The sequence below is a fragment of the Eurypyga helias genome, unplaced genomic scaffold (assembly GCF_000690775.1).
Source record: "Eurypyga helias isolate BGI_N326 unplaced genomic scaffold, ASM69077v1 scaffold31428, whole genome shotgun sequence".
In the NCBI taxonomy this organism is placed as follows: domain Eukaryota; kingdom Metazoa; phylum Chordata; class Aves; order Eurypygiformes; family Eurypygidae; genus Eurypyga; species Eurypyga helias.
Genome location: NW_010265464.1, coordinates 1 through 18,119, shown reverse-complemented (window position 1 = coordinate 18,119; position 18,119 = coordinate 1). Strand labels below are relative to the sequence as shown.

The 18,119-nt window shown below is 51.1% G+C and overlaps 1 protein-coding gene across 1 annotated transcript; it reads left to right on the top strand.

Moving 5' to 3' along the window:
* Nucleotides 1-2,396: 2,396 nt before the first annotated feature.
* Nucleotides 2,397-17,358, top strand: LOC104513418 (pre-B-cell leukemia transcription factor 1; the record flags this gene model as incomplete). Its single annotated transcript, XM_010156757.1, has 5 exons — nucleotides 2,397-2,641; nucleotides 5,271-5,461; nucleotides 6,413-6,548; nucleotides 9,894-10,053; nucleotides 17,246-17,358. Coding segments are annotated over 5 exons (845 nt in total), but the record flags the coding sequence as incomplete, so codon positions are not given.
* Nucleotides 17,359-18,119: the final 761 nt, after the last annotated feature.

Sequence of the window (18,119 nt, the reverse complement as noted above, 5' to 3'; positions counted from 1 at the left end):
TTGTTCCGAGGGGGCAGCCACCCCCGCGCCGTCCCCGGCTGGCTGCGGGTCTCTGCGGCGGGGACGCGTGTCCATCCGTGGGATGCTGGGGATGCAGACCCCCGGCGGGCGCTGGTCCGTTGTGTGGCGCAGGGTAAGAAAGCTCAGGGGTTGTACAGTGCTTTTCCTCGGGAAGCAGCTCGCTAAACATCAGCTAATTAATCACTCGTGCCTACCTGTCAGGTCAATGATTCCGGAGATTTTTAATCTAAAAATATTTCCCTTTTGAAATCCAGGTGCATCTGTTTTGGCAACTCCGCTTTTGATTTGCTTATTTTGGGGAGCGTTAATTCTATTCTTTTTTCACCCGTGTTGCTTTCCATTTATATTTGGGCTGTTTGATGTGCTTTAGTGATTTTTTTTTTTTCTTCTGGAAGGAGAAAAATTTATTCTCTTTTATTTCTTAGCAAGCTTGTCTCTCACCTGCAGCCTGTCACCTTTCCTCTTCTCTTTTTAAGGATTTTGGCTACCTTTACCTCTTGTTTCAGTTTATGGACAGCAGACCCCGTTTCTTGATGAAATCTGACCTCTCCCATCGGATTTATTCCTCGGCTGGGTGCCGTGGGAAGGCTTCCACGGTGGAGGGGGATGCCGGACCTGTCTCCTCGGGGCTCGGCAACTGGCACCCGGCTCCAAATTTGGCACAATGCCCCCATCCCTGTAGAAGTGATCCTCCCTAGCGTGGAATTATTTATCATTAGCTCATTTTGTTGGCAAATTTACTGTTGTTGGGCTTTTCTCTTTCTTTTCTTTCCTCTCCCCCCGACCTTCCCACCTTTGCTGACAGCCAATGTTTTAATCACAAAAATGCCAATAAATGCTAGATTTCTGAAAATAATGATTTCTGTGGGGTTCGAGGCTTAAAAAAAAGCTCTTTTTAGTGTTAGCCAGAACACTAGAAGACGTCTCAACAGAGTCAAAACTTTGATTTTATGCTGATAATAGCTGTATCCTTCTTACCTTATTTCAGTGAGGAAGAACACTGTTTTTTTAGCTACTTTGGTTTGACTTTGCCAACTGATTTTAGAACTTCTTAAAAAAAAAACTGGCAGGGGAAAATCACTTGCTCTTGTTTGTGCTGTGGATTCAGGGGGTCAAATTCATCTGGGGTGTAAGCAGGCACGGCTTGATTAAAATCCATGCGGCATTAACCCGGCTCTGGATGTGCACGAGTGTGTGCACTGGTAGGGGGGATGTTTGCAAAGTACTTTGAGCTCCTGTTCCGGACGAGATGGGGAAATACAATTTCTTTCAGAAAATGTCCTTTTTGTTCACTTATCAAGGGTTTATTTTATTTACTTTGCAGCTGTGCACACCTCTGTGTGCATGTGCATGCAGAAATCTCAGGTTATGCTTCTCTGTTCAAACACAAACCATGGAGGGGGAGACAGGGGACACATAGGACACCCCCATCCTTCAGACCTGGGGCATCCCAAGCAGTTGGGATGTTCCCATGTGGTTTTCCCAGGAAAGCTCTTGCAGGAGGATGACTTTTGCTCAAAAAAGTAATTGAGGCGGAGAGTACAAAAGGGGAGGAAAGTTCTCTCCTTGGCAAGTCGCTCTGGGAGGGTTGATTTATTATCACCCCTCTTCTTAGCACGGTTTAGACGTCACTGGAATGACTGGATTATAAAAAAATGTGTTTTCCAAAGAATAAAATGTATTTCATATCGGGTTTTTGCTTGCTTTTCCACTGGGTGGCTAAAAGCACGGCCTTGCAAGGCCCTGTCATCTGTATTTAAAGATGGGGAAACTGAGGCACAGTCAGCTCCAGGCTCTGTACTTCTTCCCTCTGCCATCTGGGGTCGAGGGCTGGTGCAAATGGTGCAGGATCAGGCCAGAAACATCACATCAGCTGACCCAAGAGGACCCCTGGGCTAGCTGAGATCTGGCCCTGACTTCCCATCCTGTGCTTGAGTCAGGATGTGGTCCCTGTCACTTCTGGCAGCAAGAACGGGTAAATCAGTGGTGTTTTGGTTGGTGGTGGTAGCAGTTTCACTGCGTACTTGAACGCGGAGTGTGGCATTCTGGTTTACCTCTGCAGTGAGCTCTGTGCCCGTTCTTCCCTACTTTGGGAAGGAGAGGAAGAGGTTGGGAGGGGAGCTGGAGTGCCCCCCCATGCTGCTGCTGGGCTGGAGAGCCCAGGAGGCAGACAACCTTTTGGGGTACCCTTGGGAAAGGAAGAAAAGCCCCACTGGTGGGGACTGAGCCCCACCATTACAACATGGGATAAACATCCCTTTTGGGGATGAGCATCCCTTTTGGGGATGAACATCCCTTTTGGATGAGCATCCCCTTCCCCGAGTTAAGCCCCAGGCATGACTCAGGTTTTCCTCTCCCCTTCGTGTCTCCTGCAGTGCTGAGCATCCGGGGAGCGCAGGAAGAGGAGCCCACGGACCCCCAGCTGATGCGGTTAGACAACATGCTCCTGGCCGAGGGGGTAGCGGGCCCCGAAAAAGGAGGCGGCTCAGCCGCCGCCGCTGCCGCCGCCGCCGCATCGGGAGGAGCCGGCTCCGACAACTCGGTGGAACACTCCGACTACAGAGCCAAACTCTCCCAGATCCGGCAGATCTACCACACGGAGCTGGAGAAGTACGAGCAGGTAACAGGCTCCTTCGCGGTGGAGGGCAAGGGTTGGCCTTCCCAGGGGTGGTGGGAGTAGGGGCCAGAGCAGTCCAGCGTCCAGCGTCCGGTGCCGGTGGATGTGCGCAGCCTGGATCGCTACTGACATCTATTGTTAGGAGAGCGTGGGCAAATGCGAACTGTTGCTGGGTGTTGGAGTGAAAACGTGCTTTTTTTAGGGTTGGGTTTTTCTGCTGGGATGTGGGGTGAGAATAGGCTCAGCATGGGTTGCCTCTTTGATTTTTCCTTTGTGCTCCGCCCCTAATAAGTCTCGGTGCGGGCACTTTTCCAAGCGAGGCTTGAATTAAAATCCTCCTTGAATATTTTTTTCTGCTTGGAAATTTGCTTTGTTTTCCAGACCAAAAAAAAAAAAAAAAGTGGCTTTTTTCTTGAGGAAAATGATTCTTTTAAAAAAACCCAATTTGGGTCATGGATGCAGCTGTTTTAACGCTGACAATTGCACGAAAAGCTTCACAGGCCACGGCTCAAAACCGGTTTCTTTTAAATGCTTCCAGATGTTTTGCAGACCTCTCTTCGTCTCCACGCGTCTTGCCCTTGCGATGAATGTGGTTTTTACCCCGAGGTTGTGGTTTCGGGAGTGCGAGCACAAAAGCATCCCTCCTTCTGGGGCGCGGGATGGGCTCTGCAGCCAGGCGGGATTTCAGGTTTAACGCTGTCGCTGCCGGTGTGACGGGGCTGCCGATGCTGGGGTCTGTCCGGGCGAGCCAGCCCGGCCCCCGTTTTGGTTGGGGACCCCCCACCTGGCTGGGGGAGCGGGGCTGGGGGATGTCTCGCCCCTTCAGGTGTCACGTTGGCCAAGCTGTGGCTGCTGGTCGGCATCTTCAGACCTACACCCAGGGGTGGTGCGGAGCTCCTTTAGACGGGTGCCCCGGGGTGGAGCTGGAGTCGCTTGGAAGAGCTGGGGACAGGCTTCAGGGCTGTCCTTTAGCTTCGTCCTCCCCTCGGGCAGGAGTTTTGGTTGTTTGCGTTTCTGGTTTTGTTTCTGCATCATTTTTGCTCCCCAAAGAGACGCACAGGTGAGAGAAGCCTTTACCCCAACCCCATGGGGCAAGATGGGCCACATCTTTCCTTCTCCTTTTCTAGGCCAGGCTGGATGAGGCTTGGAGCAACCTGGTCTAGTGGTTTGCCCATGGCAGGGGGTGGGACTGGGTGGGCTTTAAGGTCCCTTCCAACCCAAACCATTCTGTGATTCTGTGATTCTCACAACCCACTGGTGGGATTGGTTTTGCCACCGAGTTGTTTTGCCGATGGCTGTGCCGGTCCACATCTCTGATATCATCACCCACAGTCCTGCCAAACCAGGGTTCGGGGTTTCTCGTCTTCCATGCCCCTCTCTCCAGTCCCACCATTGGCGGTGCTCAGCACCCAGCTTCTCACGGCGCCTGGCCGCCGCTGTGACAGCCCAGCGCTCACCGGCAATTTCGCCTTTAATGCTCTTTATTTCACGCCAAGAGGAGATGAGCTGAAATTGCTCGGGTGTCTGGGAGTAAAGAGGCACCCGGCTGAGAGCTGTCGCGGCCGGCGCTCACCCCAGGAGACGGGAGCTGTCAGCCGAAGCTGGTGATGGGCAATTGGAGAGGCTCTCGGGGATGTCACCTTCCTGAGTCTGGGCCGTGGGTGGGGGTTCAGCTTGGAAGGGGTGATATGGGAGATAGTTAGTCAAGTCCATGTCACCAGTCCACAACATAAGTGGGTTTTTTTCCCCTGCTAGCCCCTTGTTCCCATCATGGAGTGGGAAGTGGGGATGCTTTCCCCAGAACTGCCTGTGTCCCATGCCCACAGAAGGCCTCTCGAGCCATCAGTGCCCAAGTGCTGCTCTCAGTCTGGTTTTCAGGGCTTGGTTCTGGGAATCAGAGGATCCTGTCGTGCCTGAGAAGTGCTTATGGAGCTGGAGGAGAGGGCAATGAAGTGGCCTTCATCCGGCCTCAAAACCCCTCACTTGTCCCCTGGCTCCTCTCACTGCCCTGTCCTCACAGGAGCAGGCAGACAGTGCTGTGCCAGCAGCAAACTAATTGGGATTATTACCTACTTGCCCTTATTTGTCAGGGCTCCTGCCTCACTCAAGCTTTAATTGTTATCATTATTTACTTCTTACCTGATGTGCTAAGCGAGCGGAGCAGGGCCGTGTCTCGGGGAGCTGCTGCTGTGAAGCAGAAGGGCTCTGCAGGGCACGTGGGGCTGGGGTCCAGCTGGGGCAGCAGGTCAGAAGGTTCATGGTCCTCCTCAGATACATCTGTCGCTTCTCTGGTCCCATCCAGAAAAACGGTGGCTGGTTGTTCATGCTTTACGTGAGTCCTAGGGCTTCACCCGCCCCTGCCCCATCCATGATCCCTGAGAGCGAAAAAATTGGCTCCTGCCTTTCTCAGTGTGTTTGTTGGGAGTTTCTCTTGGAGCTGTGCTTGTCAGATGAAAGAATTTTATCCCTCCCCCAAAAGCCAGCACGCTCCTGCTCTGGGTCTGCCCCCAAACCCCTCCAGCCATCGGGACCTCCACTCACGTCTCCTTCCTTAGCAGCGTTGCCTCTGTTCTCGACGCCGTCGAATGACCTTCCGATCCTGGGGTTTCTTTTGCTTTTCTTGCCATCCCAGGCATGCAACGAATTCACCACCCACGTGATGAACCTGCTGCGTGAGCAGAGCCGGACCCGACCTATCTCACCGAAGGAGATCGAGCGGATGGTGAGCATCATCCACCGCAAGTTCAGCTCCATCCAGATGCAGCTGAAGCAAAGCACGTGTGAAGCCGTCATGATCTTGCGCTCCCGATTTCTGGACGCACGGTGAGTTCACCCCAACAGACCTCTCTCCCCACCCACCCTGCAGTGTTGTTCAGGCCTGGGAGAGGTTTTTTGATGGGGTCTGGAGTGGGTTCAGGTCCATCTGAAGGGCTGTGTCTCTTGGCTTTGAGCTGCAGAAGCTATTTACCTTCTTCATCCTTTAGCTGCCCGTGGCTCAGCAGGGGAGGGGACAGCAATTCAGGGCACCCAGCCTCTGTCGCAGGCTGTACCTCAAAAATGGCACATCCTGGTTTCATTGCGGCAGAAGGAAATTCTGCAGCGTATGCCAACAAACCTCTGAGGTGAAAACATGCATTTCCGTTAGGAATGAAAGCCAATACTCCAGCCCATCCTGTCCCCTCTAGGTTCCTATTCTTTTCCTTCTGTTTCCCTTATCCCAGATTTCTGATTTGCTGTAGAATTACTTCACTCCCCAAGCTGGCTACTTGCAGGCTGTGACTTAGGCTGCAGCCTGAGCTGGGGAGGAGAGGCAGCTGCACTGGGCGTACAAGGGAAGAGGTAACAGACAGATAATGCCCAGCTGTAAACGGAACAGACTTCCCCAAGAATATTTCCAGTGCTGCTTTCTTGGCACGGAGCTTTGCAGAGGAGCAGTGATGTCTTTGGCCAGGGCAGGCAGGTGTTGGGAGTCACCTTCCCAGGTATAGGAGCTGGGTGCCAGGTGTAAGACTCTTCTGTGAGCTGGAGGATACAGTCATAATTCGAGATGGAGATTTAATTGCTTTGGAAGGTGCTGAGAGAGGAGTCACTGGCAGGGTGCCGATGGGAAGCTTCCTGGCCATGAGTCTGTTGCAGTCCGTGCTCTCAGGAGCAGGGGAAGGAGGGAGGGAAGTGGGGAAAGTCAGAGTATCTAAAATTGTGTTCCTATTTCTGCATCCCTGGCACTGATTCCCTTTCCTTTTCCTTTATTTCCCCCTCTTTCTTCATCCTAAGGCGGAAGAGACGAAATTTCAACAAGCAGGCTACGGAAATCCTGAATGAGTATTTCTATTCCCATCTCAGCAACCCTTACCCCAGTGAGGAAGCCAAAGAAGAGCTAGCCAAGAAATGCGGCATCACAGTCTCACAGGTGAGAGAGCTCAGAAATACAGCAAATACAGCTCCTGCTAATGGGAAGCCTTAGCGTGGTCAAGGGCGCTCCGAAGCTCAGTCAAGTCCACCACGTCCCAGCACTGAGCATTTAATTAGCCACTGAGTTTAGCTCGAGTTAGTGGAAGTGTATGGGAGAGCAGATGGCAGACTTGCAGACTGAAACCATGGATGGAAAAAGCGAGTTTGGGAGAGGATTTAGAAGGGATGAAGGCTTCATGGAGCAACGGCAGCTTGTACAGCCGAGGTGTTAACAGTACAGAAGTGATGTGGTGTGACCCACGCAGGCAAAGTCTTCTCCTCAAGGAAGTAGAGCTGAGCTGGCTTGCAAAAACAGCTCTTTTGAGCTGAAAGTCCATTCTTCAAGCCAAGGGATTTGAAGGCAATAGGAAGAGTTGTGCAGATTTTGCTCGATAAGGTAGAATGGACAAGGTCCTGGTGGGAAGGGTTTGGGTCAGACAGGCTAATGGCTATAGTTTGTGCTCAAGGAGGGTGGGCTTTCTCGGGGTCGTTTCTCTCTGTCATTACTCCTGTGCTGCGAAACATGACATCTCCCAAACTTCCTTATCCCTTAAAGAAGAGTGGTCAATAAAGACAAATTGAATTATTTCCGTACATTCAAGGCAGCCACATAGTTCCTGAAGTCCATAGCTTTGACCTGGGAGCTGCTGGGATTTGTGAGGAGTGCAGTCAGTCCTTGAAACAATCAGCTGTACACTGCTCAGGCCTGCCCTTGTTATTTCCTCTCTTTTTGGAGCAAGCTGCAGGATTTAAAGCCAATCATTACAGCCTCTGGTAGTTTAGTCTGGTCCTCCTGTGAGCTTAGTGCTCCATCTAAGCTCCCATTGCTCCCATTCCCCTTCTTGAGCCGCTTCCCAGCCCAAGGCACATGCCTGTTTGTCGCTTGAGTAGACTGAAGGCAGCAGTAGCATCTGGTGTCCTTGTGGGAGCATGTCTGCCGTCAGCAGGAGCAACAGCGTCCGAGGGTAGGTGTGATCCCCGTGGTGAATGCCTGCTGAGCGACTCCGATTGCATCTCCAGGGTCAGGAGACCCAGACGTTGATTCTGCCCAGTCACCTACGAGAGACGGCACATATTGGCTTACGTAGAATGACGGTTGTCCTTGTGCTTCCCCTCTCACTTTTAATTCATCTGTTCACACTTACGAGGAGTCCCTCGCAAAGAGAAAATGCCCAGGAGAAATGCTGCGCTCCAGGGTATTTTTTTGCCGTGCTGTATCACGGCTGCTTTGTGCCAGTCTCCAGGATCTCTCTCTCTTCTTCATCCAAAGAAGCCAGAAACAAACACACGTCCAGGTCTCTGTTTTCGCTGGGGCCAAGTGGGAACATGGGACAGCATAAATCTGTGCAAGTCATGAGCAGAGTTGATCTGAACTCAAAGACTGGCCAGGGTAAGCACGTTCTTTGCTTCACAAGTTTTAATATAAATCGTATCCTGGGCTGTATCCAGAGCAGCGTGGCCAACAGGTCGAGGGAGGGGATTCTCCCCCTCTGCTCTGCTCTTGTGAGACCTCCCCTGCGGTTCTGCGTCCAGCTCTGGGGCCCCCAACATCAGAAGGATATCGACCGGTTGGAGCATCCAGTATTGTCTTCTGTGTCTTGGTGCTTGGACCATCCATTTGGAAAGGGGAGCACTGATGTGCAAAGGGAGTCCCACCAAAGAGATCAGTCTGCGCTTGGGACTGCAGCTCCAAGCTATCCTAGGAGTGCTGGAGCTCTCCTGGGAGAGTTGCAGCATCCTTTGGCAATTGCCCATCCTCTTCATCCCAATGAGCTTTCTCAAACAAGGTCAGGGGCGGCTGGGGGTTGTCTTCAGCTTACAGACCCTCACATAGGAAGACGTTCTCCTGATTCTCCACGTTCAGTGTTGTCAAAGCAGCCGAGAGCTGCTTCCCAAACTGTAGGATGAATACTTCCCGCGTCTTCATTGAAACTGTTCAGTGCGACATAGTGCCCGGGAGTGAACAGGGCTCTCATCAGCAGGGTACTGAGTGGGATTTTAGGAATGCTGAGCTCATGGAAGGTATTCTGACACTTTCCCTGGGAAGCAGTTTTCTCCAGACACCACAGCCTGGTTGCACAGACTTCAGTGTTAGGCTATCGCTGTGCTGACCCTCTGACATGCCAACTTTGGGGTATTTACCCAGGCACCAGTCAGGTTGTCCAAGCAACCTTTCTGTCAAACATCCATACTGCTGATCCCAGGATATCACCCTGACCGTCTGTGAGGATCCCTCCTCGGACATCTCCTTGGGGCTTTCTGAGGTCTGCTGCAGGCACAGGGACACAGCTTTCGCCAGAGCTGGCACAAGCAGGGCTGCACCGCTTTGTTCCGCCTCCAGATCTGGCCCGTCGTTTTCAGCCACCCCCTGACTTGTGAAGGAGTTCATCCTGCTTCTTTATTTGTTTTAAAATAAAGCCACTAGCCCCACTGAGCGCGGTTTTAGGTTCTTAGACACATCAGACCCATACTGGTCTCTGGGCAAACACAGTGGGAACATCTCCTGTCCCTTTCCAAGAGACACACTTGTTCCTTGAGCCCAAAGTTAGCCCTGTGCTCCCTCTCCAGCCTTCCCCTGCAGCTCCCAGTTTCAGTAGTGTTTTTTTGGATGAAGAGCAGCCACTTCTGGCCTCTTGCACTGATTTCGCTCATATGGATCAAAATCAGAGCTTTGGTGATATCTAGGCAATTTTCTGTGTCAGCTAGGTCTGAGTAAATTAGTTGGGTGTTCTCCCACAATGGCTTCTCCAAAGGGAGGAGAAGTGGCATCTGGGAATTGGGGCATCTGTCCCTGACAAAGGGATACCAAGGAGGAGGCAAATAAAAAGTTCCCAAATGATGTGTTTTCAAATTGTGCAATTTCAGGGTCATTTGACTTTCTCAGGTGTTTTTTAAACCCATCTGATACTTTCATGGGGTGGGTCTAGCAGTTCCTGAGGAACATCCCATCACCATCCCATCCCCAATCGCATCGCCATCCCCATCCCCTTCTCTATCCCCATCCCCATCTCCACCCCCATCCTGTCCCGTCCTGTCTCGTCCCGTCCCATCCCATCCCATCCCATCCCATCCTTAGAGGAACCAGACATACCCACACAAACCCAGCACTCCCAAGGGAGTCCAACCACCTTCCCTGGACTTGGAGCGGCGCACGCGGGTAGGTGCTTCCTTCCAGGGCTAGGAAAACGGGACAGGGGCAAAAGGATATGCAGTGCTTAACCTGAACTAATCCACCTCCCTCACCCAGCCACACTCGCTGGAGCCGGAACGTTAACATCTTTGTGTTCTCTTAAACTCACTCTAGGTATCAAACTGGTTTGGAAATAAGAGAATCCGGTACAAGAAGAACATAGGTAAATTTCAAGAGGAAGCCAATATTTATGCTGCCAAAACGGCTGTCACGGCTACCAATGTGTCAGCCCATGGAAGCCAGGCTAACTCACCCTCAACTCCCAATTCAGCTGGTTAGTTTTTGGGTTTTTTTTTTATTTTGGGTCATTAATGTTCGTTTTTTTCGTTTGTTTTCCCCTCCCTCTAATCTCTCTCTTGTTTTCTCCTTTTGGTTATTTCAGGGTTTTTTTTTCTGGTTTTGGTTGTCTCACTTTCGTGGTCCTTAAAAAAAGAAAAAAAGAGATGGGTTTGGTTTTGGGGGTTGTTTTGGGGGGCGGGGCTTTATTTTCTTTGCTTTTCCTCTCCACCTCCCCTCCTCTTGTTTTCTTTTCTCTTTTCTGTCTTTCATTGGAACACCCATGTGGTCAGACCTCGTGACCGACGGTGCCGCGTTGGGGGTTACGTGCATGGGTGGTAAACAACAAAACCAGAAAAATGATGTGCAGAACGGTGCTGGGATTGCTTGCGCTTTTGGGGGGGAGGGGAGGAAAAGAAAATCATTAAGAAGTCGTTGCATAATGATTTTATTTCATTGGGGCTGAAAGCATGAGTGGCCTTAAGGGATAAACCCAGCATTTCTGGGTTCTCCTAACTCATGCCATTTTGGGGGTTGTTTGGGGTAGTTTTTTATCCTTTGATTTCCTTTCTGTTGTGGTTACCTTTGATTGCTTTACGTGACAGTGTCTGGATCGCCTGCAAGAGTGTGCTCAGTGTGAATTTTATTTTCCCTTTGTGTCAGTGCGATCCAGGGAAATCCATGGGTCATTCCCTTCCCTTTCCCACCCATTTGCTGTGGTTCCCATTTGTTTGTTTTGAGGGTCAAAGGCACAAGGCACTTTGCCCACATTTCAACTCCTCTGCTCGAGAGCGAGGCTTAGGTCATGCCCGGTCCTGCCAACCCAAAAATGATCCCGGGCTGCTGGCGGGGGGGATGTTCTACTCCCAAGAGCAATGGAAAATTGAGATTTGTTTAAAAAGAGGGGAAAAAAGCGAACTTTATGGGTGCCATGTGCTTCATTATCCGTGCAAATATCTGTGTGCCTGTTTTCTTTTTAGGGGTGGGAGGGAGAGTGGGAATGGGTCACTCTGGTGCGTTTGAGCTCTTTCTTGTGGTACCCTTTCACCGGGGCGTGATGCTTGCTGTTATCAGGTAGGCTGCCGAGGAGGAAGGGAAAGGTGGGGAGCAAAGAGGATGGTGGGCAGCAGGAGAAGCTGCATATCAAGTAGGCCACCAGTGATACACCCTGTAAATGCCCGTTGCTCTCAGGACACGTTTTTATAGTGAGCGTACCCCTGCCTGTGACAGGGAGCAGAGGAATCTCACCCCAGAAGCACCCCCCAGATCTGGAGGATTTGAGTGGAAAAGGGAGAGCCAGGGGTCAAACAAGGGGAGAAACCAGTGGCACATGTCTCTGGCTGATCTCCCAAACCAGCCCCGCGGTGGGAAGGCAAAGGCAGTCCATTACCCACGAGCTGATGTGGTAAGTGGTGGGTGATCGCTCTGTGCTGGGGGGCTCGTCCACACCTTGCAGGGACTTGTGGATGGCTTGCATAGAGCAAGCAAGGGATAGAAGGGCTTAGTTGGTCAGTGAAGTCCCTACGCACATCCCCTTCATCTCTAGGGATCTGTTACGTGATGTGGATCTGCCCAGGAGCCACCTAGAGCAGCGATGTTGCAGCTTTTGGTTGCAGGTCAGAAATACTGCTGGCACCTCTCCCACCTCCTCCTTGCCCAGGGCTGCCTGTGAGCGAGCTGGGCTGCCTGTGAGCGAGCTGGGCTGCCTGTTCGAGCTCGGCTGAGGTGCTCAGAGGACTCAGGTGGATGCAGCGCTGTTTTCCAAAGAGAGATGGTTTGCAGGAGTTTTGATTCTTTTTGGTTTGTTTGGGGTCTTTTTCCCCCCTTTTCCTTCCATTGTTTGAACTGCTGAAGATTTAGCTGCAGTTTTTAAAATGTCATCCTTTCCCAACAGCTCACTCAAGCAGGGTGTCCTGACGTTAACACCCCCGTGTAGAAAAGGCTGGAGGGCAGAAAGCAGAATTGCATGTTTTAGGGAGATGCCTGCTACCTGTTATGCATCAGTCGACATCAGCTTGGACCGAAGAGAAAGCTGATGCTTTCCCTTCTTTTTCCTCTTTCTTCAACTGGAGTCAGATCCAAAGGTCTGGAATAGCAAAGGGAACAGCTTCAAATTGCTTAAAGGGGTTTGGATCTGGCCCGTATGTAGTGGAATGGGCATTTCCCCATTGCCTGCCAGTGCTCTGGTGCTGCTTTGCCTTCCCCAAGGCAGCAACGCGCCTGTTTCTTGGAGAAATTGCCCCGTACCCTGCAGTAAAGGGCTAAAAATAATCCCAGGGTAGCACTACGCTTTCAAGGAAGGACAAACAGTCTTGTTATTACCATGTAAGACTTGAGCTCCTGGGCTCTCTTTCTGGTTCACTTGTCTGTGCTCCGGAAACATCAACCTCCTCTGGTCAATGGACATCCTCCTTCTGCTAGAAGCAAAGTGTTCATAATCTGGCCCAGGTGCCACCACCCCTTTTTCTGTTTTCAGATCATTGGCTGAGACTTTGTTGAGGAAGGAACCTGGACAAAGGCTGGATTTGCAGTGAATTTTTAGGATGTTCTGGTTTAAAAACATTGTGTAGAGCTTGTGGAAGGAAAGAGAGTCGGCAGAGGGCAGGTCATGAGAAAGAAGCAACCAGCAATATAGTCCCTGGAGGGCCATCGTGTTGGAAGAGGAGGTGGAACTGGAAGCGATGGGACCTGGGACAGGAGCTAAATTCATTTCTGCCGTGGCTGCACAGGCCCATCTGTTCTCTGCATTGATGCCCATGTTACTGGAGATTGGTGAATGGCTACAGTCAGTCAAAGAGATTGGCCACACATTGACAAGGGCAAGGATTGCATCTGTCTGGCCATCTGGCACGTTCAGAGCAGGGTCCCCCACCCTCGGTCACCCAGGCCTGAATGTCAAACACCTTCTCATCCCAACTACGCACGGTTGGGCTTTATCAGCCAGATGTTCAAATAAGCTGAGATGTCTGGCTCATTTGGGCTAACAACTCCCCATCCTCACTTTGATTACCTGGACAATCTCAGCACAAAAACCACATGGCAAATGAAAGCGATTTTATGTGGACAGACCCTTTTGCCAACCAGAGTCCTCAAGGGCCACGCGCAGGTGATGACATCCAGTGAAATCTTCCATGCAGAGCAGCCAAAATTGACCTGAACTGTGGGTTTTTTTTCTACTCACCCTTTTGTTTTGTAAAAACCCTCTTGCTAAGCTGCTTATGGAGGGGATCGTGCTGTCTGGAAATGTATTTCATCAGACTCAGACCTGATTGCTGTGTCTTCTCCTCTTTGCCTTCTTCCTTTTGTGGCAATGGGTCACCGTCAATCCAGAGTGCGGTGCTGGAGAGGATCCTGCTTCAGCAGAGAGGCTGTTCTGATCATGCTCTCACTGTCTTGAGCAAGTGGAAAAGAGCAAATGTCCTTCTGGGTCATCCCAGGCTTTTAGACTTGCCGTCACACTCGGTGGCTTTGTCCAGCTGAGGAGCTACGTGGTCCATCACGTTCTTCCCTCGTCTTTGGCCGTGGTAGAAACACCAGGCGAAGTCACCGGGGGAGTAAATTCTGTGCTCTCAATGCATCTACACCATTGCCATCGACCTCAATTAGGACTCTGGTACACATGGCCAAAGTCAACTTGAGGGGTACGGTGTGCGGGACCTCTCGGTGGTGGTAGGTGGTCTGAGGCAGCAGCTGAGGATGTCTTGATTTCAGCTCCAGTGAGCACCACTATTACCGTGTTCGTTTATTCTTGATGCCGTTTGAATTGTCAGACACTTTAGAGAAAAGGACTTGTTAGAGGTCCTGGAAAATCTGAGGTGGAAGTGGAGACTGTCAGAACATTAGAGAAGACAGTAGAGAAGCTGGAGCAGCTGGAGAAGTGGTGCAAGAAATACCAGTGGCCAAGCTTGTGAATATTTTTGAATTGGAGGCCAACCTGAAGTGGGTTTTACTCATCGGAAATGTTGGGGTGGCAGACTTTGTGGGCACTGTTTCGCTGTGGGCTTTCGCCCAGCAGGAAGATTTGAGCACCGTCGCTTGTCCAAACATTTCCACCACTCTTTCTGAATCTGGTGATGCCCTGAGAGAAACTCAGCGCTAAGGAATGGTGGTGACAGGTCTTGGCTTTGCTAAGATGTTGGAATGCTGAAGACGAACCACTGCTCCACACGGCTACAAGCCATAGAAAGCGTTGGGGTTTTCTGGTGCGGGGCTTTTTTTTTTGTCTACGCACAATAGCATCAAGGGTCTTCCATGTCAGGATACGAGCCCTTTCCTCCTGCGTTCAGAAGCTCAAAGATGGTTGTTACGTCTCAGTTCTTGAGGAGTCCCAGATCAAATTCTGACCACTGAAAACCTTTGGTGTGTTCACAACCTTTCAGAGGGACAGAGAAGATTTAGGACAGAGCCTCCTCTAGCGGAAGGATTTGACTTGTATTCCCAGATCTCACCTCCATGGAGGATACCAGAGTCTTCCTTTTCAAGTCTCTTCGCATTCCTCTCCCACCCCAGTGCATCAGCCCCTCTTAGCCGTGTCTCTGAGACTTTGGGCCATCATAATTTTCATCCGTGGCTAGCGGGGGGGCGGCGGAGTGCTGAAGCAGAGAGCGGCAGCGCAGAGGGCTCTCTGCAATTACGGCTCCGATACAAGCGCATCCATACGTGCGGGGCCATTGGTATGCGCATATTTATCTTTGCAGCCGCATCAGTGGCGAGACATATTTACCGTTTAGATATGCACATATATTGTAAAAATACCCCGTGCCAATAGCAGTGTATATCTTGTAAGTGACATCTCCAGCGCTCCTCATGATTTCCGAGACACCGTCGCTCTTCAGAACTGGAGTTTGTGGCTGTTTGTTTATTTTTATTTCCTCCCTCCCAGTCTCAGTTTTACAGCCAGGTTTGTTAAGTTTCAATAAAATATCAGTTAAGTTTATGGCGTTTTTATTTGTTGTTATTGTTACGATTTTCTTCGGGTAGGTGGGATGAAATGTTGCTTCGCTGGGGGCAGAGCGATAGCAGTGCCCTGTCAGGTGCTCAGGGATTCCCGAGGCCTCGGCTTTGCCACTGAGTGTTTGTGGGTTTCTGCTCACCTTGAAAGAATAGGAAAATGTTTTCTGAGTCTTGTGAGTGGTAGCTGCAAAGTCCTTTGGTTCTCAGCCCCTGCGGGAGTAGGAAGCCGCGTTATGCCCCGGGCGTTTGTGGCGGTGGTGAAAAAGATCGTTTAAAAAAACAGGGTAGGAAGCATCTTTGCCTATGTGAGAAGAGCCCATCCTCGTGCTTAACGCTGAGCAGTGTCAGGGTGGGCAATCCTCAGTCTGCCAGCTCGTTCCCCTAGGTTTTTCTTTTTTTTGCCTTTAAAATAGCAAGTCACCTGAGAGGTCGGGAAGTGACAGGAGCCCTTTGCCAGCTGAGCAGAGGAGGTGATGGTTACAGCTGCCTGCTGACTAGTCCCGCTCATTTTACGCAGCGCTGTAGGATTGCTCTCTGGAACACGTTGGGCAGGGTTGACAGGGAGCACAATGAGCTATTCCTGGCTCTGCTCTTTTCAGGCAACCAGTGGGAGGGTTCCTGATCCAAGACTCGTTGTGCTCAAGATGAGTCTCTTGACTGTCTTGGGCGTTGTATCGAGCAGCGCTGTTTCTGCTTGCCTTCAAATCTGAGAATTGCCATCACCTGACAAAAGGGCTCGTTGCAGAGAGCTGCAGAGAGCTTAGTGAATGTGAAATATCCAGCATAGACCTCCCACACACTCCTTCTCGGAGGATCCTCTCGAGAGGATCCTTCTCGGTCCCCCTCTAGGGCAGAGCAGGGGTCTGTCCAGCGTGTTTCTTCCCTCTCCAGCCAAAGGAAGGGGATTGCCAGGCATTTCTCAGAGCGTACGCATGAGCCATAGTTGGGCAACTCCACCAGGACTGCGGTTGCCAGTCTTCCAAGTTGGAAGTGGCAGCAGAGATGATGAGAGTGTATTTGGGGTTGGAGCTGAAAGCGTAGCTGACCTGGGCCCCTGAAGTCTCTCCTTTCCAAGGCTAACGTCATGTATATAACCCAACCTTGCACGTTGAGCTGTCTCACACTTAACGCGCTGATCTGCACGATAAGTTCTGAAATAATCCCATAAAACCTTTTTTATTTCAGTTTTTAACCCCCTTCCCTCCTCCCCCACCTTCCAGTTAGACGATGGCTTTGCTTCTCCCGTTGGGGAGGTGAGGAGGAGCTCGGATGTCTCGAAGCCGGAAGCAGAAAGCCTTGTTTCTGCAAAGGCAGATGTGGTTTTTTTTCTTTTCATTGGTCGTCTTACTGCTTTTTTCCTGATCCCACCCAGTTGTCCCCGCCGTTACCATTTTTTAGCGTAACGTTGGCGGCTGGTGCGTGCGGTGGGGGATTTGCTTTCGGAGCTCGTTCTCCTGGGGCAGCTGGAGGGGGGGGAGTGCGACACCTTTGCGTTCTCCCACGGCCCATCGCAACCAAAGACGCTTGCTGACCTGATGGGTGTCGGGGGGTCTGTCCCAGGTTCCTTCGCGTTTTTCCGAGCTGCGGTTCCCACCGGCGACAGGTTCCCGACGTCCTGGAGGCCAATCCCACGCACCGCTCCCTCGCAGAGCTCGCTGTGGCTCAGCGGGAACTCCGGCCCTGGGACTGGGTGGTGTCTGGGGGTGCTCACCCCACGGAGAGCCGCGCAGAGTGGGCTTATCCACCCGGGTCTGGGCTCGGGAACAGCAGTAGCTGCTCGCCCCGCCCTCAGTAGTGAGGCTCGTTGGGGTAATTCTGTTCTCGGGGGCAGTCTGCTGGGGGGACACCTCCAACAGCCGAGATTTTCAAAGCTACCTGAAGGATGTTGATGGCCTGAAATGCAGGGAAGGGGCTGTCCGAGTCCTCCAGGCGGGGTTTTGTTTGTCTCATTCGAGCATGAAGAATCCTTCCTCCAGCTGAGGAGCCGTTGAAGAATGTTCTTGGCATTGAGCTGTAACAACATGTGGCTTTGAATAACCTCAAGAGTGCATCCTTTTTTTCTAATTTTTTGGGTTTCTTTTTTTTTTTTTGCTTGCTCTGTTCTTCATACTACTAACCTGATTGTGTGTTTTGGTTTTGTGGTTGCTTTGCATGTTGTTCCTTCCTCTTGGCTGAGAGTCATGGGGTGGATCTTTTTTCCTTTCTGTGATTCAGGGGCCTAACTCTTTCCTTTCCAGGTTCTTCCAGTTCTTTTAACATGTCAAACTCTGGAGATTTGTTCATGAGCGTGCAGTCTCTCAATGGGGATTCTTACCAAGGGGCCCAGGTTGGAGCCAACGTGCAGTCACAGGTAGGGACCCATCCGATGTACCGCCAGTGAATGCATTAGTGTTGGAGGAGCCTTTGATTGTATTGGCACTTCTCCCTCACGTCCGATAAGAGCAAATCTCGACCAGCACAAACGAACCAACCAACGCTTAAAAAAGGCAAACCAAACTGAAAAAAACCCCAACAAACAAACAAAAAGCAACGGCAACAACTACCAAAAAAAAACCAAAAATGAATCCAAAAGAAACCAAAACCAACCACCCAACCAAACCAACAACCATGGTCTTGAGACTTGCCCACACTTTGTGAATGCATTTGGCTCTGGCTTGATAGTCGTACTAGGAGGAGAGGAGGCTCAGGAGAACAGGCACGAACTCAAACGAAAGCAGCTGAGGTTTAGGTTCTGCTTGCTTTATTCTTCCAAGGGAAGGGGCCAGATGTCTGGACTGGTGTCTCATTTTACAAGACTTCCACTTACTCCTGTGATGCCGAACCAGGTGTCTACTGAAAGGCAAGAAAGGCTCAAATAAACAGTTAGATTGGTTTTTTTTTTAATTAAAAGCCACCCCTCATCCTCTGCCCACCTCCCCAGAGCACAGGCACTCACACCACCCATGCACACACCACCAAGACAGAGCAAGGGAGCTCTCAGCAGCGTTCCTGAAACTTCACCCTGTGCTTTGGGCAAAAAGACAGAATTTAAAATAGCCAGGAGCTTACTCAGATCTCCCGCCTCCCATCCGACGTCCAGATGTGCCGTGAGTCCGCTCGCTGGCGTCTAAG